The sequence below is a fragment of the Macrobrachium nipponense genome, chromosome 3 (genome assembly GCF_015104395.2).
Source record: "Macrobrachium nipponense isolate FS-2020 chromosome 3, ASM1510439v2, whole genome shotgun sequence".
Classification (NCBI taxonomy): domain Eukaryota; kingdom Metazoa; phylum Arthropoda; class Malacostraca; order Decapoda; family Palaemonidae; genus Macrobrachium; species Macrobrachium nipponense.
Genome location: NC_087202.1, coordinates 112,139,454 through 112,163,538, shown reverse-complemented (window position 1 = coordinate 112,163,538; position 24,085 = coordinate 112,139,454). Strand labels below are relative to the sequence as shown.

Genomic DNA, 24,085 nt, shown 5'->3' with positions numbered 1-24,085 from the left:
ACTATATCGCAATACTGTGTAAAAAAAAAAAAAAAAAATACAAATTGTTGGAAACTTCAAGATGTTCAGACTTGATTCTAATGCTTTTGGTGTTCAGCAGACTGACATTAGTCTCATTCCATATAACGTATAATTATTTTACCTGGTCGTAAAATAATTAGATTTCGAATAACTGTGCAAAACGAAAAGAAGCCTTGATTCAGTCTGGTATTGTGGTGTTAGTCTGGATAGTCCCCATTTCTCTGGTCAGCGGCAGAAAATATGGATAATTCGAAATGACCTGACATTCATAATTTAACAGAAAATGGGCTCATGTAAGGAATGTAAAAAAATGGTCGGGATAACCAATAGAATATGAGAAAAAAATTAAACTGTGATTGATAAGACGGAGTAATATACAGTATTTATGATAAGAATTAATATGCAAAAAACGACTGAATCTAAATTGATTTCATAAATTATTGAAGAAGCAATGATGGGTCGGGATTCAATGGTGCGTTTTCGTAGATCATATGTCTAGGTGAGACTGTGCTTGCATATGTATTTATGAAAGAAATATAAAATTTACGAATGGTTCACTGTACATACATGAACAAACGGATAAATAAAAACATTATTACACCATTCTTATGACGCTTCAGTCACTTCAAGTGTTTGCCGTAGTGTAACCATAGCAACGTTACCTCAAGGGATGGTAAACAAACATTTCAGAATGCCTTCGGGCCTGTTCCCTAACCCAAGAGTACAGCGAAAGAGAGACTTTCAACGGGTCACTAAGGCCAGTGTGTGATGCAATGAGTAAATAAAACACGCCAGTTTCCAAACGACTGGAAACGTCTTCGCTCGTTTGATTTCATTAAGCGAAAGGCAAAACCAGGCAAGATGATGGTTTGGGAAGACAGAGACGTTCGATTTGACATCACGCCCCAGTAAGTAACTGCATCTAATTAATGTTTACTTAAATTCCCTCTAGATGAATTTCTTTTTTTTTACGTTTTTTGAACCAAACTAGTTTTTTTTCTCATAAATTTCACCTTAATGTTAGCTATGGTTGTTTATGGGTCGATTAAGCTTCCTTATAGATTACCTAGCCTGATTTTTAACTACCTTACTATTTACAGGAAGTATGTAGACAAGGAAAGAGTAATTTGTAAATCAAATTTATGTAAGTGATGCGGTCACAGAAACTGGTTTTTATTGCTTAAGGTGACCTAAATAAGGACCAGTCACGAACACGTAACAGGTTAGGAAATGAAGCCTTGACATTAAGAAAGCCAAAGTTAATTTTCATCACATAACAGACAGGGCCGTTCCTAGCTACCGATTTACGAGTAGGTTCATAGACTTTATAACTGGTAATTAGTAGATGGTTTCACTTGACACAGCCCTCACACAATTCTAGGCAAATGAAAATGAGACCTGGCGAGAGAATTGTAGACAAGCTGGATTCGATCGAGGACACGAAGGGAAACTCTGGAGACCGTGGTCGGCTCATCATTTCCAATCTGAGACTTATCTGGCACTCTCATAACATGCCTCGGGTGTCATTGTGTAAGTACAGCAAATATGCTCAGCATTTCAATAAACCTGATTCAATGTTAATAAAGATTTAGTAGGTAAAACTTGCATGTCTAAAGCCCAGTGTCATAAGTAATGTTTTGCAGTAAGGCGTGTGTGAAGATTTTTTATTTGCACCTTTTATCACATTCAACATTTATATTAGAAGTGGTAACGAATAATTAATAATCACCCATATACACATGTGAACGTCCGACTAAATACCTAAAAAATCACTGAACACCTGAATAGTTCCAGCCCTGAAATTATTTTGATGATTTTCATAATTCCTTAGTAGTATATAGGGTGGCTGTGTCATACCATTTTGATGATGTTCTGTTGTAGGTCTGTTCAGAAAATATTTATGAGCGAAACTGATAAACATTATTTAACAGTAATGCCTAACAACCCCAACTATCTCAGTGCCACGCTTTTGACGTTAAATGATTATTTTAGATTATTAAGACTAAAATTTGGTAACATAAAGTTATTTGCTTCCTATTGTAGACAGACAGTCAAGCACGCCATTCAGAGTGGTCAAAATAAAACTATGCATAAAGTTAATCCATTTTATAGATCGCTTCCAACCACCTGAAAGTAACATTATTGACTGTACAGAAGGACTATTTACGTATTCTTCCGTCATTTTTCTTTTACCAGTAGTAAATTGCACCACCGAAGAATATAGATTTACCTGTGGAATGCGTATTATAGGACTTGTGCTGATGGTATAACTATTTATTTCCAGCTGTTGGCTTCAATTGCATCATAAACATCACTACAAAAACTGTCAATTCGGTAAGCATTAAAAAATTAATTATGATTGTAATTATTCATCTCTCTCTCCTCTCTCTCTTCTCTCCCCCCATCTCTCTCTCTCTCTCTCTTCTTCTTCTCCTCTCCCTCTCGTCTCTCTCTCTCTCTCTCTCTCTCTCTCTCTCTCGTGTGTAGTTTTATGTAACGAAACAATGTCGAGAAAATAAAACAATGGCAAAAGACAATAAGTGCTATATGTGATATACATATATACGTATATGTGTGTGTGGCATGATATTGTTATTCTTTCCAGAGACTCCGTGGAATAACCGAAGCTCTCTATATACTAACCAAAGCCAATAACACAAGGTTTGAGTTCATCTTCACCAACTTGATTCCCGGCAGTCCACGGCTCTTCACGTCAGTCATTGGAGTGTACAAGTAAGTGTTCGTGTGTCGGCAAGACAAGTCATGCTTAAAAGTCTTAGTCTTACAAGATTGTTTTTAGTGCCTTTTTCTCTTCGTCACGATACGGATATCAACGAAAGAGAGAAGAACGAAACAAAGAGCGCTTTTCATATTGGTTTAGATTGAGTACATTCTCTGTGTGGAGTACTTTCAGATTCTTCGCCTCTAGGCATAGTCAGGTTTGACGCTTGCTAGTTTGGAAAAAGTAAAGCAGCGATTTATTATTATTATTATTATTATTATTATTATTATTATTATTATTATTATTACACACACACACGCACACACACACACACACACACACACACACATATATATATATATATATATATATATAATATATATATATATATATATATATATATATATATATACTTTTTCTTTGAAGATTGTACCTTTTGTTCGCCTTTGTTTAGGCAATGTCTTTTCGTTCGTCTTTTTTTAGATTTTTTTGGGGGTGGGGGGTGGCGATTCCACCATTCTCTACTTTGATTACAAACATTTTACCAGCCCTAACGAGAGATATTACATTATATCACCTGCAATGACCAAATTAATTTTCATCCTAAAAGCCCACATAAATTTCAAAAGTTTACGAATGACGAAATTCAGATTACTTTGGAACGCAACACTGAAATAAAGATAAATATTTTAGTCCTTCCTTTTTGAGATTTGGAACACTCGAAATGAAATGGGGCAATGTTTATGTCCCTTACGATGAACTGTCGTGTCACTTGACTTACTGACAATGTTAGCGTGCGAATTTATTTAAGCCATGTTTATGTACACGAAGAATTAAACAAAAACAAAAATTTAGATTTGGACACATCATCTGGAACGTAGATTCTTTTGTTGTTTTATGGTAATAATACGAAAGACTTAGTCTCTATGAATTTACCTTTGATATGAGCTTACTTACACACACACGCACACACACACACGTGTTAAGAACTATAACTGGTAAGAATTCTCGGAAATTTTTTTTTCTCGTCAATATGCAATAAGAAATTTTTGTTGGTGTTTAACAAACGAAAACGAGGAAACTCCTTAATTACTGGTTTCTTAGAGTCCCGTCCATGCTCCAGTCCATTTTTTTGGAAACTCATAAATACGCACGTCCATTTTCACTGAGATTCAGACAGATAAAACGCTGCGACAAGATCAGAGAAGGAACAGGCAAGAACGCACCCATTTCTCACTGTCAAAGGTAGCTGGATAGTTTGAAGCGAAACTGACCACTAGGACAGAGGGGATTAACGGTCGAAATGCATTGACCAACGGTCACGGATCTGATCGTTTCGGTCCAGTAGGCCGTTAGAGGACGGGTAAGTTGAATCGACTTAGTCCCCCACCACTGCACCGGTGGAAAATAAGGAAGTCGAGCCTATTCGTGCGACGTCGAAGGTAGAGGATATTCCATGGTATTATAGTACAGGAAACCTAATTCTACTTTTATAAGGATTAATACTGCATAAATTCCGTCATAAAAGAATCTTTATTCCTGGAGATGAAGAACGAGAAATAGGGGATGTATATTTAAACCATAGGGAAACAACCTTCATCGGTATAATTGTTGGAACTCTTACTTTCATGACTTTTAGTACCTTAGACAAATATTGAAAAGGTTTTGTTTTCCTTTTTCATTTTCTCTTAACGCACGTGCATGGAGAGAGAGAGAGAGAGAGAGAGAGAGAGAGAGCTAATAAGTGTTAACCCTGACTGGCTAAGATTTGCATGGGACTATACCAACGCCATCTTGAATTGACTATACCCCGTTACTTCTCCCTGATAAATGGATATTTGTTTCATCTTTATTTCCAACTCTTCAGTATATTCTTCTGGACAATGCTTATTCCTTTCAAAATGTACATGGAATCAATTTTACCGCTGCTGATTGCTGGACGATATCTTAACGTCAGTTTCGTAATCCTTGCTTTATAAAAATTACACAATCTCAAAGCCTTTGCTCTAGTCACATTCAAACCCTACACTTCATTCCCTAAACACTCGTTAGTTTTGCTTAGATCCTACTGCTCTCCTCTCGCGTACTTTGCGATATTGTTTTTCCCCTCCATGTACCATGAACATCTAGACTCTATGGAATGTAGACGTTACCAAAGGTACAATTAGAATCCATTGGTCACTTTTTACCAGGTACGCATATAATTTTTAATGACTACAATGCCCGCTAAACTTCTCTATTTCTTCACACTGAAAAAACTGTCGCCACTAAGCTTAGATTCAAATGAAACTTTTGGGATATCAGAACGATGTAACGAAAGGTGGTTTGCAGGTAGCGTGCCTTCTGTCCCCAGCTGCACCCACTTTTTAGCCTTTTTACTTTGTCTCCATCTCTGATTCTGTTCTTCCATCTCACTGACCAAACACGCCAACTCCTCTTTTCACTGTCGTTACGGGCTGCTCTAGGAGCAAGAGCCCGTGCTGGCATAAGGCCAGCTAAAAAATCTAAACCAACAACACTGCCGTGATCTCTGAATGGCTGAAAGTGCCCCAGACTCAGCAGGGTTGGAGTAATTGTAATTTAATTGATACGTAATTAATTACAGAATTTCATGTAATTGTCATTGAAAATGAAATTATAGTAAGTAATTGTAATTTAATTAATTACCGGATATAATTTGTAATTAATTAATTACAGGATATAATTTGCAATTTAATTGTAATTATAAAAAAATTCAAGTGATAAGGATAGGGCTTCATAGGAGTGATAGATTGCATTCTCCATCCTACAGTAAGGTAACCAGAACTCAAGGTCTTAGTCCAAGTATTTCCTAACTAGTGCTAATAAATACTCTCTTGATATGACCTCTGTTCTTCTTCTAACACTTACGCTTCTAGAAATAAATTATGTAACACTAACAGCTCGATTGCTCACCTCAATACACTGTTTCCTGTGCCAAAGATTAATGTTTACTCTCGCACCGAAATCAGTTGTAACTGAAACTGTAATTGTAATTGAATTTGTTATTAAGTAATTGTAATGCAGTTGCTATTTACAAATGTAATTGTAATTGTAATTTTTTAAAAGTAATTCTAATTGTAATTCATTTTTTCAAGTGTAATTACTCCGACCTTGCCCCAGAGCTTGGCTCTATAACCTAATTTTCGTAAATCAGACCAAATCAACCAATCACTTCCATTCATTCTTCCACCATCCACACCTCCCTGGCTTTGATGTTTCCTCATAGTGACTCTCTTAGCATCATGAACGTCATCCACTTTCAGTCCTGTCCAGTAAACACTTTCAGTATCAACCACGTTTTCAGCCACAGACGTCAGCCATTCCACATGCCATCCAGACCCGTTTCTCTTACTGCACTGCCTTGCGCCATATGTCCAGTTATTTCTGTAAATTATCTCATTCCCACCATATGTATGGCAAGCGTGGAGACATTGAACACTGTTGTCTAGTGACCCACTTTCACACCAGAGTTACTTTCTCGTGTACATGGGGTTGTTATGGTACAAGATTCCTTTTAACGTGAAATTGGATAATTACGCTTAGCAAGCTACATGAATGGAATAGTGAATGTCTTGCATTTAAGTAAATTTCACCTAAGCTTTCTGTGGATATGCGTGAGTTAAATTATCTCTTCCTTTGCTATCAAACCACCATTTTCAACAGACATAAAAGAGACACTTTCTATCTGTATTTAATATTCGCACTTTTTTTTCTTTCTCTTCCATACACCTTGAGTATTTATTCCTTCAATTTTTATGGTCGCTCTGTCTTGTGCATCAAACACGCCATGAATGCAAACATAATAATTATACGATACAACGATGTTAAAATATCGGGACAGGCACCTGGTGGCAAACTATTGACAATACTGGAGTCCTTCCTCGACAACTCTCTACCTCACGTGAGCTGTGCGTTTTGTCATTTCTGGTTTGTTCCTTCTGACTTCCATCCTTCCTTTCTCTCTTGATGGTTGGTTCTGCTACAACCAGTTTTAATTTTGTCATTTGTAATGTATTATGTCTTGTGTTATATGTATTACAGTGCTTTTAATGTTAACTTTATTTTTTTCTTTCTTTATAGCTTGAAAATGATACCTTTGTGTTTTGAAACGTCGCAATAAATATATTTTAAGGACCTCCTGAGATGTATTAAATTTCTTCCTTTAGCAGTCTTCTATTGTTAGGGTTACCATTAACCATTATTCCATTATATCTATATATATATCTATATATATATATATATATATATATATATGTGTGTGTGTGTGGTGTGTGTGTGTGTGTGTGTGTGTGTGTGTGTGTGTGTGCGTGTGTGTGTGTGTGTCTGTCTGTGTGTGTCTGTGTGAGGGAGAGAGATTAAAAGTTCGGGATGATTGTAATCATGGTTCTTGAAATAAAGGAAATAGTTTGAGTGATATTATTCAAAGACTGCAATCTCGAGTGTAGGGAGGGAGCAATTTGAAATCCTACGGTATGCCAGTGGATGGAGCACAGAGGGGCAGAATTCCCCCGGAGAGCGAATAAGGAATTGACTGTTGAAAAGTTAAGGATCTAAATTCAAAATTTACATACTCGTATAGGTTACACAGATTTGATTTCTTTAAAAGTATTTGAATTTCGTAAGTCGATGCTGACTTAGCTGTTATGTGTACTGCACAGGGCTTATAACTCTTCCAAGATGTACCGTGAACTGAAGCTGCGCGGAGCCATCATCCAGAATAAACAGCTGCGCATTCTACCCCAAGAACAGATATTCTCACGAGTCAACGGTGTCTGGAATCTGTCAAGTGATCAGGTAGAGGAGAGCATTTTTCTTTTAAATCCCGCTAATAAAATTAAATAATAATAATTATAATAATAAAATAAAAATGGAATGACCATAGAACGCGCTAATAATCTCTTTATCTATTGTTTAGGGCAATCTCGGAACTTTCGTCATCACCAACGTACGACTAGTGTGGTTTGCTAATATGAATGAACTCTTCAATATCTCCCTGCCATATCTTCAGATAGCGTCGGTGAGTACAGTGCCCGAATGTCAATTAACCTCTTAATTTTCTTTTGCCTTTATTTTGGGCAGAACTGCAAATTAATTTACTAAGAGACTTTTAAAGTACGTAGATGCTGATGAAATTTCGGCTCGATGAGAAACAGTACATGAAGTAGGAACTGTAAATGGTCAAAATGTAATAAATAAAACGATGCAAATGTGTTTAAAGCTAATTACGAATATACTGAGTATCCAATTTATTGCCGAGTTGGTACGAGTGAAGAAATGAAAAGGAATGTCTTTGTTGAAGATTTTTGCCATATAAAAGTTTTCCTTTTCCTTTGACATATGGTTAGAATATGAATTTGAAATAAGTTTGAATATTCAGGATGACACAGGAGGTTTTCAATTAAGAAGAAATCGCAGTTTTATGAATATCGTAAGTTGCTTTTTATGTGCTTAATATTAGTTGAGATCAATGCATGATTCTGATTCATCCCTTGTCGTATGTCAAGAAAACATGAATTGAATACAACAGTATAATTCTTTATTAAAACTAATATTTCCTCCCACATTCGAAATACGTGTGTACCAAGATTAAAACATACTGATTTTTCTTTCCTTTACACGTTACGATGTCAGTTGCACTATTTTTGGTATGACTTTCATTAGCTATTTTCAGATACAGTCTGTATTTTACTGTTTGTGGGCCTGTTTACATTCTAGATCTGTTTCATACATGCAAATTATTTCAGTTATTGTTCGGAGATTTGGGATATATATATATATATATATATATATATATATATATATATATATGTGTGTGTGTGTATAATATATGTTTATATGTTACTGATATATATATATTGATTAGATAATATATATATATTCTATATATATAGATATGTATATAGGTATTTTGACGAAGTGCCAGGTATCTGGTTACCACACTTACCATTCATTTTTTGTTACCTCACAAAAGCCAGACACCTGAACCCTCATCACAGGTACTAATCGACTGAATACTCTAAAGGCAACAGTGATCCCTTAACAACTTACCAGTATTACAGAAAATCAGCCTAAGTTTCATCAAAACAAGTGTGAGGTAATCGTTTGTAAGTAGTAAAATTAAATCAAAGGGAGGGCAATCTCCATCAACAACTTTAAAAGTCTAAGTTAAGTATTTCCCTGATTTCAGAAGTCTAAGTACTTCCCTGGTTCTAAGTCACTTCAAGTTAATGAAGGAAAACAGATCAATTACCACTCTATGTTTCTACCTAAACTAATCATAATCATATGCAAATATACTGGTTACAAATGAAAACACTTATAAGAATTTTAAATACAAAAATTTACTATTAAACTCAAAGTTTATAAGTGAAATTCACAATATCAGGGAAAATTACTGTTACTTGAAAACAAAGTAAAGTTTAATTAATTCTTGAATCAATTAAGTAAAATTAAATCAAAATTAATTTATCACAAAATTCAAGAAAATTAATTCAATTGAAATTCAAAAGTGTTAGGCAATAATTGAAAATTAGAAATTAATTCACAAGTGCTAAACAACAATAAAACTTGAAAAGAATTCTAAGTAAATGCAAATTAATTCACAAGGGTTAAATTTAATTAAATGTGCAACGACTAATTAATGAAAATAACTAAGTCAATTAAATTGTGAATGTAAATGACAATACAGAAAAATGTGGACAATATCAAAATTTGTAAAAAGTATTAATCACACACAATATGAAATAAAAAGGCACACTTCAATAAGAAAATGAACAAATGCACAAAAATGAAACAAACACAAAACACAAAAATTTGCAATGTGTAAAAACGTAAATAGTTTCTCTCAAACCACTGTAACCATCAGTTATTTAGTTTTTACTAAACCACTGTTCCGTTCAGTTATTAGTTGTTATCTAACCACTGTTCCTATCAGTTATTAGTTGCAACTAATAAAAATATAACACACTTTACCTTTTTGGTATACCAATTTCTTTCTTTCTTTCTTGCTGCAGCTCATTTCACACTTTCACAAAACCAGGCGCCGTTACGAAACAATGTTTGTTCAGATTCCACAAAAAATCACTAAACAACACTAAATAAACTCTAAGAAATATCAAATATGAAATTCTCAAGTCACGAGTGACCATTTACTTTAAGATCAAAAGTGCTATGCGATGGAGAGAGAGAGAGAGAGAGAGAGAGAGGAGAGAGAGAGATATGTGAACGGTTTGAGAATCTACGCCCGAAAGAAAAACTTCTCCCTTACGGAAGCTGGACAGGGGAGATGTCCCAAAACGTTTTTGGCAATAATGCTTCCAGAAGCTTCGAAATCTTACGCAACTTTACATACAAAATGTGTAATCTGCACGTGGCTTTGACAAAGACATACGCGTATGAGACCAGTATACAATAATGTTCGTACCCGATCGAGACGAAGGTCGAGCTATAATTAAGATTGACATGTTTTGATAACAACGCAAAGACTCGAGCCTTCTTAATCTCGGGGGGATGAAAAGTTACTGAAACAATTATAGCTTTGAATGGACAAAGAAAATCTCTCTCTACATTCTGTAATGCAGAAATCTGAACACACATTTTAAACATCTAACTCTAAGCTATCTAGGAATCTGAAAAAATGTTGCAAAATTCATTTCTAACATTTTATACAGTCAAAGAGGGGATATATGGATTTTAAAAGTAGCAATATATAATATACCTCCCCCCAGAAGATTTTTTATCACGGTGTTGAATCCAATGTTTCGCAACGAGATCAATAATCAGCAACTACATTGTTTTTGCCACTAATGTGCTGCACTCTTGAGTTATACTGTTGCAGGCACAAAGACCACCTGTTCAGTCTTTGATTATGATTTTTCATTCTCTGGATAAATGATAGTGGATTGTGATCAGACAACACTAAAATTTCTTCATTCCTAGGTCTATTCACATACACTTCAAATTTTTTCAGCGCTGTGATTAAGGCTAAAGTTTCCCTCTCAATTGCCGAGTATACTTTCTGATGTTTTTTCAGTTTTGTAGACATGAAGCACACAGGATGGTAGATATTATTTTCATCTTCTTGAAGTAGAACCGCTCCAATGCCACAGTCTGACGCATCAACTTGTATCACAAATTTCTTGTCGAAGTCTGGAGCTTGAAGTACTGGTCTTGAAGTTAAAATGGCTTTTACCTTCTCAAAGGATTCTTGACACTCTGGAGTCCAAACAAACTTAGCTTTGGGACACTAGTTAAGTCTGTCAAGGGAGCTACTACGGCTGAGAAATTGGGCAGAAATGACGATAGAATCCAGCCATGCCTAAAAATCTCTGTAGCTGTTTCCTGGTAGTAGGTGGGGTAGCCTTACGGATACCTTCTACATTAGCATTTACTGGAGCAAGAAGGCCTTTCCCAACTTCAAACCCAAGATACTGCACAGTTGCCTTGCCAAACTCACTCTTCTCTAAGTTGACTGTTAATCCTGCTTCTTGTAGTTTCTTGAAAACTTTCCTCAGAATCTTCAGATGTTCTTCCCACGTTGTAGAGTAAATCACGATGTCATCTAGGTATACACCTACTCCTTCTATTGATCCTAGCAGTTGATCCATCACTCTTTGAAATGTTGCCGGTGCATTCATCAGACCAAACGGCAGAACAGTATACTGATACAGTCCAAAAGGAGTAATAAAAGCTGACAACAACTTGGCATTCTCATCTAAGGGAATTTGATAATATCCTTTCAACAAGTCTATCTTGGAAACAAACTTGGCTTGCCCAATATAATCAAGTAACTGATCTATAAGAGGCAATGGATAATTGTCAGCCACACTGATAGAATTCAGTTTCCTATAATCAGTACACATCCTAAATGAACCATCTGGTTTCTTCACTAACACACGTGGAGAACTGAAGTGACTTGAACTGGGTTCTGCTAATCCATGTTGCAGCAAATACTCAACTTCCTTCTTCAAAACATCTCGATGATAAGGTGATAAGCGATAGGCTCTTTGCTTGAAAGGTCTTCGGTCTTCCATCATCTTGAATCTTGATTTCATGCTTGGTCAGATCAGTACGTCTAGGCACATCTGAAAAAATTTCTGGAAAACTTCTAATTACTTCACTTAAGTCTTCACCTTGTTCAACACTCAGATGTTACAGTTTATCCTCCAAATTTTCCAAAATTGAAGAATTATTCATCTTGCTTGCAGCTCCCATTCGTAGCCATCATCATCTGCTGTAGATAAAGTTGTTTGGGTTACTGACACAGTTTCAGTTTTAGTTTCTGAGAAATAAGGTTTCAAGAGGTTCACATGTATCTTCTTTTGTCTTCTTCTTCTTTCTGGTGTTTCAATCATATAAGTTCTATCACTTAACTTCTGAATTATCTTGTAAGGACCTTGAAATTTATTAGTGAGGGGAAATCTCTTGACAGGTAATAAGAACACTAACACTTGTTGACCAACACTAAAACTTCTTAGCTTAGCCTTAGCATCAAATCTCCTTTTCATTTTCTCTTGACTCATTTTCAATTTTTCTAAAGATAATTTTCTAATCTCTTTCAATCTTTTCCTTAAGTTCTTCACATACTCTTATTGGCTTTCCTCTTGATTTTCTTCCCAATTTTCTGCAAGAATCTTCAACGGTCCTCTAACTTCTCTTCCAAAAATCATCTCATAAGGTGAACATCCCATACTTTTTTGATAAGCACTCCTAACTTCAAACAACATTAATGGTAAACCAACATCCCATTCTCTTCCTGACTCAGAACAATACTTTGTCAGCATACTTTTCAATGTTTGGTGGAACCTTTCCAAGGCACCTTGAGTTTCTGGATGATAGGCAGTGGATAACTATTGTTTCACTCCTAACAAATTCATCACATCCTGGAATAACTTTGAAGTAAAGTTTGTTCCTCTTATCACTTTGTACTACCTCTGGTATACCAAACTTTGAGAAAAACTCCACAAGTTTTTCAGCAACTATCTTGGCAGATATGTTTCTAACAGGGATTGCTTCTGGATATCTTGTCATAGGACATATTAATATCAACAAATACTCATTTCCCTTCTTTGTCTTCGGCAATGGTCCAACCATATCTATAATCACTTTGCTGAAGGGTTCTCCTCTAACTTCTATAGGTTGTAGGGGGGCTTTCTTGATGGTTTCATTCGGTTTTCCAGCTATCTGGCAGGTATGACACTCACGACAAAACCTGCTAACATCTTTGTGAAGTCCAGGCCAGAAAAAATATTTCATGATCTTCTCCACAGTCATCCTGATTCCCATATGTCCAGATTCATGAGCTACTGCAACCACTTGCTTTCTCAACAGATATGGAGTCAAAATTTGATATTCACCCCATACAGCTCTTAGTATATCTGTAGGTCTATACTTCCTCATCAGCAAACCTTCCTTCAGATAATAACAGGTAGGAGTTTGTTGCATCTCTTCTCGATCAACAACTCTGAAGAACAAATCAGTTAATGATGCATCCTTCTTCTGCAAGTCCATTAGCTTCTCTCTTGTCACTTGACCAACTTCAAGGGTTGAATTCTCAATATCTGCTGACTCAGCTACTGTAGTTTCACTACTGTCTTCAGGAACACTTTGACTACTCGGAGTCTCTTCAGGAACATCAGGTTCTTCTTCTTCGTTGTCGTCGTTGTCGTCTTCTTCATCTTCTTGGAAAATTTCTTCTTGGTCAGCACTATGGGAAACTTCACTTCCCTGGAATAATTCTTCTAAGCACAAAGATCCTTCACTTGATCCTTCTTGGGTGAGTAAATCCTCAGTTTCTTCACTTGCAGTCATAGTCCTCTTCATACTTCTGGTAGTTACACAACTAGGAAACAGGTGGGGGTTATTCTTCTCCAACTCTACTGTAGGACTAATCCTCAATGGTTTTTCTGTCACTACAGGACAAGGAATAAATGACACACCACCAACTTCATTCCCCAACAGAACATGTACACTTTCCACAGCCAGTGAGTCCTTTACAGCAAAATCAACATTCCCTGTCACCAATTCACATGACAGGTGTAAGCAGCATATAGGAGTTACTTCCTCTCCTCCTATACCCTTGAAAATAACTGAATCTCCTGTGAGACTGTTCTCCAACTGAGGGTGAGAACCACGTACTACCACACTATGGTTACTCCCTGTATCACGTAATATCTTGACTGGTACCAGCACCCTTCCTTCTTGAGTTGACAGCATACCCTCATAGATATATGGCTTAAAAGCCTCCAAACTGCTAAGCCACTCACTGCTTGAGGTAACATTTCCACTGGTTGCTAAACATTCAGCTTGTTTAGTTTCATTCTTCTCTGGAGTCTGATTCTTTCCCACATTGCTCTTCGTTGTTTGTTTCACCTGGTCACCTTTCACAACTTGACCAACTGGCTTTGACTGCTGTTGATTCCGATAACACTCTTGACTGTAGTGTCTTACTCTTCCACACTTGAAACAGACAACATTAGGTTTCTGTAATTGTCTTGAAAAACTGGATGAGGATTTCACATTAGCTTGCTGAGTTGTATTACCTTGTGTACTCTTGGTAGTATCACTTGTAGGTTTCCTATTAAATTTGTTCCTGTTATTAGGATAAGACTTGAAACTTGGGCGTTGTTGACTCTGGTACTTGACATTGTAATTACGTTTACTACTGATTATATTGTAATCTTCACTCAGTGTAGCAGCTTTGTCAAGTTTCTTCACCTCTCTCTCTCTCAAATAGGCTGTTATATGTTCAGGAATTCCCTTAAGATACTGTTCAAGAACAAGCAATTCTTCTAACCCATCAAAAGCAGCTTCTACCCAACGTTTGAAACACCTTCTCACTTTGTAAGCATAATCTAAGAATGTTCCCTTCTCATCTTTTCTTAAATTTCTGAATCTTTCATTGTAGTACTCTGGGGTCATCTGGTAAACTTGTAGCACACTGTGTTTAAGTACCTTGTAGTCTTTACACTGATCAGCTGTTAAGGCTAGATAAGCAAATTCTCCCTTTACAAATCAAGACACTTTGTAGCAAAACTGACCATTTATCCTCTGGCCATCCCATACCTGAAGCCACTTTCTCAGTGATCAAAAAACTCATCTGGAGCTTCTTCAGTAAACTTAGGGATTAACTTCTGTACTCTCACTACATCAAATACAGGGTCTTGATTACCTTGGTTAGGGTTAGACGGTGTTACAGGTAATGTGGATCTAGCTTTTATCAATTCCATTTTCCTTTCATGTCTTGCGATTTCTCTTTCCTCTTTTATCCTTTCTCTTTCCTCTTTTGCTGCTTTTCCTTCTTCTCTTTCTCTTCTTTCTTGTTTTTCCCTGTCTATTCTTTCTCTTTCAGCATGCATTTTTAACTTAATCAAATTCTCTTCTGCTTCAATGTGTCTAAGCTCTAACTCTGCATCACTTTTCTCTTTGTTTTTTGCTTGCTTATTTATGAGATCAGCACGTGCTGCATTCAACAACTCTTGAGCCAATTCTAACTTATCTTCATCAGTTATTCTACCAGAGTTTATCAATGATTCCATAGCAAAACATCTTATTTGTGCCTTTACCATACTAGTAGACACAACCACCACATGCCACTGCTAAAGCGCTCCACGGTGCTTTAGTCAGAGTGGTTTCAGATAAAACTTGGATGGAAGGGGCTGCTAAATATTCCTGAACCTTGAACTGAGCCATTTTTCTCTAAGTTATCAACTTACAATTCAATACAATAAATGCAAAACAAAATTATACGGTCATTCTCATAACAAAATATATCCCTAACACCACCAGTATATACTAGAGTGATAATGAAATCTGCTTTCCCGGGTCTCTGGGCACCATTAATTACTTGGGACGAAGTGCCAAGTATCTGGTTACCACACTTACCATTCATTTATTGTTACCTCACAAAAGCCAGACACCTGAACCCTCATCACAGGTACTAATCGACTGAATACTCTAAAGGCAACAGTGATCCCTTAACAACTTACCAGTATTGCAGAAAATCAGACTAAGTTCATCAAAACAAGTGTGAGGTAATCTTGTAAGTAATTAAATTAATCAAAGGGCATCACTCCATCAACAACTTTAAAAGTCTAAGTTAAGTATTTCCCTGATTTCAGAAGTCTTAAGTACTTCCCTGGTTCTAAGTCACTTCAAGTTAATGAAGGAAAACAGATCAATTACCACTCTATGTTTCTACCTAAACTAATCATAATCATATGCAAATATACTGGTTACAAATGAAAACACTTATAAGAATTTTAAATACAAAAATTTATTATTAAACTCAAAGTTTATAAGTGAAATTCACAATATCAGGGAAAATTACTGTTACTTGAAAACAAAGTAAAGTTTAATTAATTCTTGAATCAATTAAGTAAAATTAAATCAAAATTAATTTATCACAAAATTCAAGAAAATTAATTCAATTGAAATTCAAGTGTTAGGCAATAATTGAAAATTAGAAATTAATTCACAAGTGCTAAACAACAATAAAACTTGAAAAGAATTCTAAGTAAATGCAAATTAATTCACAAGGGTTAAATTTAATTAAATGTGCAACGACTAATTAATGAAAATGACTAAGTCAATTAAATTGTGAATGTAAATGAAAATACAGAAAAATGTGGACTATCAAAATTTGCAAAAAGTATTAATCATACAGAATATAAAATGAAAAGGCACACTTCAATAAGAAAATGAACAAAAGCACAAAAATGAAACAAACACAAAACACAAAAATTTGCAATGTGTAAAAACGTAAATAGTTTCTCTCAAACCACTGTAACCATCAGTTATTTAGTTTTTACTAAACCACTGTTCCGTTCAGTTATTAGTTGTTATCTAACCACTGTTCCTATCAGTTATTAGTTGCAACTAATAAAAATATAACACACTTTACCTTTTTGGTATACCAGTTTCTTTCCTTCTTTCATGCTGCAGCTCGTTTCACACTTTCACAAAACCAGGTGCCGTTACGAAACAATGTTTGTTCAGATTCCACAAAAAATCACTAAACAACACTAAATAAACTCTAAGAAATATCAAATATGAAATTCTCCAGTCACGAGTGACCATTTACTTTAAGATCAAAAGTGCTATGCGATGGAGAGAGAGAGAGAGAGAGAGAGAGAGGAGTGTGAACGGTTTGAGAATCTACGCCCGAAAGAAAAACTTCTCCCTTACGGAAGCTGGACAGGGGAGATGTCACAAAACTTTTTTGGCAATAATGCTTCCAGAAGCTTCGAAATCTTACGCAACTTTACATACGCGTATGAGACCAGTATACAATAATGTTCGTACCCGATCGAGACGAAGGTCGAGCGATAATTAAGATTGACATGTTTTGATAACAACGCGAAGACTCGAGCCCTCTTAATCTCAGGGAGATGAAAAGTTACTGAAACAATCATAGCTTTGAACGGACAAAGAAAATCTCTCTCTTTCTACATTCTACGTTATATATTATTCTTTTACAATATGTAATGCAGAAATCTGAACACACATTTTAAACATGCTAACTCTAAGCTATCTAGGAATCTGATTTTATACAGTCAAAGAGGGGATATATGCATTTTAAAAGTAGCAATATATATATATATATAGTATATATATATATATATATATATATATATATATATATAGAGTATATTACACACTAACTATTTGGGACTATTTAGTCATATTTTTTCGCTTATGCAATTCCTATTGAAGTCAAGGGCATTATTGGCAGATATCTTTTTATCTTGGCTTTGAATCAGTCTAAACTTTATTGTGTGAGTTTGTATGTGCATCATTTAAAATTAAATAATAAAAAGATTATATATTTATATATATTATGTAATGAATTTTCAATAGTCCTGTGCACTTCTAATCATGAGGTATGTTTTGTAAAAGCTGTGCAAACAGTGTTTTTCTTATACAGTATACTGATGATCATAAATTCATGTATGAAGGACGACAGAAATTCACATTTGATCTTGTAATAATACCTTTACTTAATAATGATAATGAACTCACCTGAATAAATGGAAGTTTATTTCCTTTTAATTTCTTTGAACTTCGTACTTTCACAGAAATTGCAAAAGACGTCTGAGAGCACGAAATCAGTAGAGTACATAAACCGAAGGTCTCCTTGGAGTCTATAATTACTAACTATTATCTCATGCCGTAGGAAAGCTAGATATTGTTCGTGAGGCTTCCTGTCCGTTCTGTTGGTTGGTTTAGATCAGGCTGGCTTATGCTAGCAAGGGTCCTGGCCCCTGAGTCCTTACCCACAGTATGGTCAAAGTTAAAGAGAGAAGGTGCTAGGTGCAGATCTCCCGACTCTTCCCAACCAACAGACAACAGATGATATATTGATCCTACAACCCACAAAACCTGTCTTTTACCGTTGTAGGATTATTTCCTCTTCAAAATGTTTATTTCTTAGTTTGCCATCTTCAGTAAATTCTATCTCAAGATAGTGTTTGCCTATCAAGATCTCGTATGATTTGATTTCAAGCCGATAAATTTTATGGTTCTCAAGTTTTGCATCCTTTAAGCTTTCAGCTTTATTGGTTTTCTGTTTCTATGTTCCACTCCTTTTCCTCTCCCGTCTCTTAATTAATATCGGGACTGGGGTCTTTAATTAAGCGTCTCAATAGTTCCCCTGAGAATATAACGTCCCTGTTTGTCAGTGTTGCCTTTACAATTGTTTATTTTATTTTATTTTTTTGTTATCTGGATCGACGGTGATTTTGTCATTGACCTCCTGTTTCAGCTAATTATATTGTCTCTCACCATACATCGAGTATGGTGAAAGAAATATATACTTGATAATTAGTCAAAACAAGAAGTCAGCGATAAAATCACCTTCGATGCAGGTAACTCAAAATATTTTTAAAATGCATATTCAACACTGACAAAAGAAGGGACGATTATGTCAATAATTGCTAGAAGATAACCTGACTTGGGGTTCAGTTTCATATAATTTATAGTTCATTCCAGACCCCGTCATTCACAAATTTCCTGTAACAGCTAATTAAAAGGTGACTACCAATGTCATTCCAGAGACTTCAAAGCAAACTACTATAATATTTCAATCTGTTGCAACTAGGATAACTTCCGCACTTGATATGACAACAGTTTATCGGTTACATTCGAGTTTTCCCCGTCTCTGTTTGTAGGTCAAAGTGCGGGAGTCAAAATTTGGACTGGCCCTCGTCATCGAGAGTTCCGAAGCAAGCGGAGGGTACGTTCTTGGGTTCAGAATTGACCCTGTAGACAAACTGCACGAGGTGCACAAGGAGATCTCGTCCTTATTCAATGTTTACTCCCAGTGTCCGGTCTTCGGGGTCGAATTTATTGTGCAAGATAAGGTATGTTGAACTTTATGAACTTTTATTATTATTATTATTATTATTATTATTATTATTATTATTATTATTATTATTATTATTATTATTATTATTATTATTATTATTATTAAGCACTTGTTCCCAGTACAAGCAGAATCATGAAACTGGGATGTTTAGTAGTGTACGTAGTTAGTTTATTACTGAAGGAATGAAAGGAATTGTGACTGGTTTTTATCGTGCACTGGGCTTTTGGCAAGAGTACACTTTCTAGGCATTGTACAAGTATAGTTTTATACGATTCTATATTTAATTTCCGTAACTTTTATAAGACAAGGGAAAAATACATTTATGTGATGAATCTGATTTTTAGCTGATAGTAAGGTTTATTTCTTCACATCAGGTTTATTGATTTTATTTTTATATCGAAGACTAGAGTAGTTTAATAATGAGAGATGAAGAGGAAGAGAGAAATACAGGCATACATGTAGGTAAACCAGAGAGAGAGAGAGAGAGAGAGAGAGAGAGAGAGAGAGAGAGAGAGAGAGAGAGAGAGGAGAAATCTATGTCACATCTCGTATACTTACAGGACCCTTTTGCACTGGAGGGAATGAATGAGAATACAGTACCTCGAGCCTTTCTATTGGTCACTGGTGACCAGGTAGGCATTGCTAGAAATAAATCCTCGTATAGTCTTTTGTCCAATCTTATGAAAGTGATTTAATATTAGTTTCTGGAATAATCCTCAATCGTCTGAAGTATTTCCACAGTAATCGCATCACTGGGATGTCTAAATTTAAGTGGTTTCTATAAAAAATATGTAACTAATTTTAGAAGCGTTACATTCGATGGTTGATGATCACTTTTTTCCCTTAAGGAGAACGAGGTTTTCCTTTCAGGTGCCTCACTGTGGTAAGATTTTCACCTAACCTTTTTGGTATGTTCATTAAGGATATGTGATCTTATGTTTTGGTTTTCCAGTGCACAGTTATTGCTTAGTATTCTTTCCATTTTCTGTTTATTCACAAATTTAAAATTTCTCCGCTTTCTAACTTTTTTTCCAAGTTACGTGGAATGAGGAAGTAGTACTAGAGAATGACGAAGTAGTATTAGTTATGAAATCCTTTGCACGCTCCTTTGGCTTTCAGAGATCAATATTTGAACATCAATAAAGATATCAATATTGCTTATCCTTTAAAAAAGGACCACTTTCAATTCGTTTTTTTCTTTCAACTTGAATTTTGCACACTTGTCGTCATTGCGAAAAGAAAAATATCAAAATAAAGTTGAAATGTCTGGTCAGAGTGCAGCTTCAGGTGACGTATAAAGCTAGCCTGGGATCGTAAAAAAATTAGTATTTTTGGCCTAGACTTCTACAGCACAAGTTGAAAGAAGACGCAATAGTGCAGGTGAATGTGATTTGTTTTCAAAACAGTCGCTCCCTCGGTCTCCAAGTCCCCTGGCTCCCTGTGTTGAATTTGCTACACGCTATGTCCATACAGCTACCTTGTGAGTGTTTGGCCATCCCCTCCCACCTCAAGATTTAATGTGTCAGTTTAATTTAACTACCTATAGACTTGCTAGATCTAAGCCGGTATTCCGCGGCGAGCTAGACTGTGGCAGTGTGCTTATTTTCCTCGCAGAATTTTAGGCCTTTAGTATTTTTTCTTGAGATCCTTTGGGGAACCTTATATTGCCCTGACTCCCGGGAGGGTGAGAGGGATATTTCTCATTGTGTGGGGCTGTGTTTTGCCTACGTGCATAACTATAATTGACCCCAGGAGAGGTAGTTTTAGGTAATTAACTCCGCGCGCACGGCGAATACATTGGACACCCCAATCTTAAGTGGCAATCGTATTCGCGGAACCGTTCCTTGCAGTCTGTGCGGAGTTTTTGCCTAGAATTACCCCCAGGAAAATCTGCGAATCCAAAATTGTTGAAATCTATTTTACTAGCACTAATAAAAGGCATCTGAAATCACCATACATGTAGACTACGTTTCAGTTGATATGAACTTAATCTTCTTCAACAGAATGAGCTGCTTCATTCATGTTCCCTATGGATGTATAGGTTGTTGTTGTTTAGATTTAGTTGGCCTTATGTCATCACGGGCTCTTGCTCCTAGAGCAGCCCGTAAAAGGATGTAAAGTTTGCACTCATTAGAATGTGACCAGTAGGTTCGGGATGCTCATATTTTAATTCCAATACCAGTTCCCGATATTTAAGTTTTTGCTTTGTTCGTAGTAAGTCTCTTTTTTTAAAGTTAATTCGTGAATCATACTAAAATATGTGGCAGGTTCACTTTTACTAAGACATTTACTGACGAATGTTTATATCCACCTGGACATTTTGTTTGTTTTAATTATTTCGATTGTGGGTTGGACTGTGAATTTGGTAAATGTAGAGAATGCCCTACGATGATATTATTTATTGATATATTTTGGCTAGAAAATATAGAAAATGGTGTATATAATTCAGCACAGGTGAGATATGAGGAAATTACCGAGATAATGAGAAGTTTACCGTCTTTAGTTTCAAGTTTTTACGTTCATCCCCGAGTGGCTGGTATTAAGCATGGCGGAAGCTTCACGGGACATACGACTTAGCACCAGCCCCAGCCCCTTTGAAATGAAAGTAGAAATATAAGACAATACGCCGAGTTTATCATTATCACAGTAAAATTACCATATGATCTCGCCTGTCCTGCATGTTCTACATTGTGTAGGAGGAAAATTATATTTAAAAACTATAACATTCGTGCGGTCGTCTCCTTTACATTGACGCGAACTGGAAATGTCTAGTTTCGCTAAGAAAGTGGTTCAGTCGGGCTCCAGATGTCGGTTGTAGTGCGCTTGGTGTAGACGTGTAACTCTTCTTCCTTTAGTTATTTAGGCTGATTTTTAAATTTTTGTTTTAGGTTTGAACGCTTCTGACGTTCGTTTCAGTAACAAATTAGTAGTTTAAAGATATTGAAGCTAGCTAATTATAGTGTACAATTATCTACCGTTTTGTGTGTGTGTTTTTGTCGGGGGGGTATGTAAAGTTTATTGATTGTTTTGAAAGCGATACCACACAGTAGGGTACGTTAGGTTACGTGTAGTTGGGTTAAGTTGCAACCATTGTTGATATAATTTGCAGTGCCTTCGGTTAGGTTAGGTGTGGGGTTCAGGGGTTGCGAAACCAGCCCCAGTCAAGGGGGACCCAGCACCCAAGGTTACATTACTGTGGTTCTCAGTATGGGGTGTCTGCCCCACAGGTGAGACTTGGGAAAATTTTGGTATGTGTGGACTTGAGATCCAAAAGATTTTTTGACAACGAGGTACAAGGTTCTCACTAAACTAAAGTGACTCACTTATTCTTTTGTCAGTAAATATTTTAGTTAGGAGTTTTTGTAGTCAGTAATGAACCCTCCACAGGTGGAAAGTTATACGTAGTTGGGTGTGGGGGGGAGGAAAGGATGGGAAACACTATTACATTAGGTTAGGTGCTCATAGGTTAGGTTTCAAACCTATTATGTATTTTAATCTATAGTTACTAATGTTAGATTGGGTGGCGGTAGGGTTGGTTAAAGGCCCCCGAGCTTGCTAATGACCCAGCACCAAAGGTTATGTTAGGTTAGGTGGGGTTTTGTTTATGTTAGGTTGCAAACCCATAATTAATTTTTGTTTTCAGTTCCATAGGATAGATTAGATGGGGATCCAGAGGGCACGAAGCCGCCTCAGACAGGTCAGGACCTGGTTTGCAAATTTATAGTATTAGGTTACGTGAGTGGGTGTTCTGAGGAGGTGGTGAAACCAGGGAAGAAACTGGCGTCCCAAGTTAGGTTATGTGCATCATTGTATTTCGATAAGTTTATATTTTTTCCCCACCCAAATACCCAGTCATTTTCAACTCTGAAAGCAGTAATTTACTACAGATTCTGAGTATTGGTGCACTCTACTCCGACTAGGAGTCAGACCTGTGCGTTTCGGTTTTTATACCGAGCTAGACAGCTGCCTTTTATGTTCAGCTTGGACTCTGACCACCAAAGTAAAGTCTAGACTTAACCACTGAGCTACCACGACCTTGACCTTCGTTGTCCATCAACCGCTCCCATTATATCATCATTCGATATTAATATTCGTTGCAGAGTCTCCCTGGTCTTCATGTTAACTCATAACCTAACTCTTGTTTGCTATAGATATATTTTATTAATAATTTCAGGTCACGGAATGCTTTGCACCTTTCTAATTTCGGTACTGACAAAGTCGCCACTTCTGACGAAGCATATTCCTCAGTTCATGATGTAAAGTAGAGAATATTTTAGAAGAGAAATGAATGGTATTCCAATAATATTTAATTTTAAAACTGCTGAATCTCTTTCCAGCCACCGAGCGAGGAGGAACAGCACATACTTCCAGATGTTGACGAGAATGAGATTGACGAGACAGTGAACGACACCGCTGATATTTTAGCCGCGTACTTGGCAGATGGGAACCACAATGACAGGGAACCTACATTTTCCAACGAACTTGGTCTGCCATTGAAAAACTGAAGGATGGTTACACCTTACATACGCTATGGGAGGTTATACCAAGTTAGAAGAGTTCTTCAGTATACCCATATGTTGTCCCAGGAAAATACCACTGGACTCGAATGGTATGTTTACTCAAGATTGACTGTAGTTTGCAGATTATTCGTTTTAGTTTAGTATATCATATCATGATATAATACTAATGTTTTATTAACCTTTTTAAACAATTTAGGAACACCTTAAGCAAGTTAATATTTACGAATAAACGTATCCTAGACCAGAAGTTTATCGAATTGTATAGCACTGCCAATGTACCATGTCATGTCATATGCCTCCTTGAAGCCTAAGGATAACTTATGAACACTTACCAAAGGGGCTTAGATTTTCCTTAAAACCAAATGTTTCTGCTTTATATGACATAATTCAAAAGATACACATTTGTTTCTCAAGTGCCGTGCTAGTTAGGCTACTTCC

The 24,085-nt window shown here is 36.2% G+C and overlaps 1 protein-coding gene across 2 annotated transcripts; it reads left to right on the top strand.

The window, feature by feature from the left end:
* The first annotated feature begins 303 nt into the window (after positions 1-303).
* On the top strand, positions 304-23,808 carry LOC135221966 (Bardet-Biedl syndrome 5 protein homolog). Of its 2 annotated transcripts, XM_064260033.1 has the most exons (9): positions 304-929; positions 1,403-1,551; positions 2,306-2,355; positions 2,627-2,754; positions 7,423-7,558; positions 7,680-7,781; positions 18,931-19,122; positions 19,688-19,759; positions 23,465-23,808. In XM_064260033.1, exons 1-9 carry the CDS (start codon positions 883-885, stop codon positions 23,630-23,632), a joined length of 1,044 nt encoding a protein of 347 aa, XP_064116103.1. In that variant the 5' UTR covers positions 304-882; the 3' UTR covers positions 23,633-23,808. The 2 variants fall into 2 exon arrangements, with proteins under 2 accessions (XP_064116103.1, XP_064116104.1); XM_064260034.1 differs by lacking the exon at positions 19,688-19,759 and having other exon boundaries at positions 575-929.
* Positions 23,809-24,085: the final 277 nt, after the last annotated feature.

Bases quoted from the DNA above. Each gene is read 5' to 3' on its own strand.
- LOC135221966 (XM_064260033.1), top strand. From the start codon at position 883: ATGATGGTTTGGGAAGACAGAGACGTTCGATTTGACATCACGCCCCA. The intron at 930-1,402 runs GTAAGTAACTGC...ACACAATTCTAG, and splicing joins CGATTTGACATCACGCCCCA to GCAAATGAAAATGAGACCTG. The intron at 2,755-7,422 runs GTAAGTGTTCGT...TGTACTGCACAG, and splicing joins TCAGTCATTGGAGTGTACAA to GGCTTATAACTCTTCCAAGA.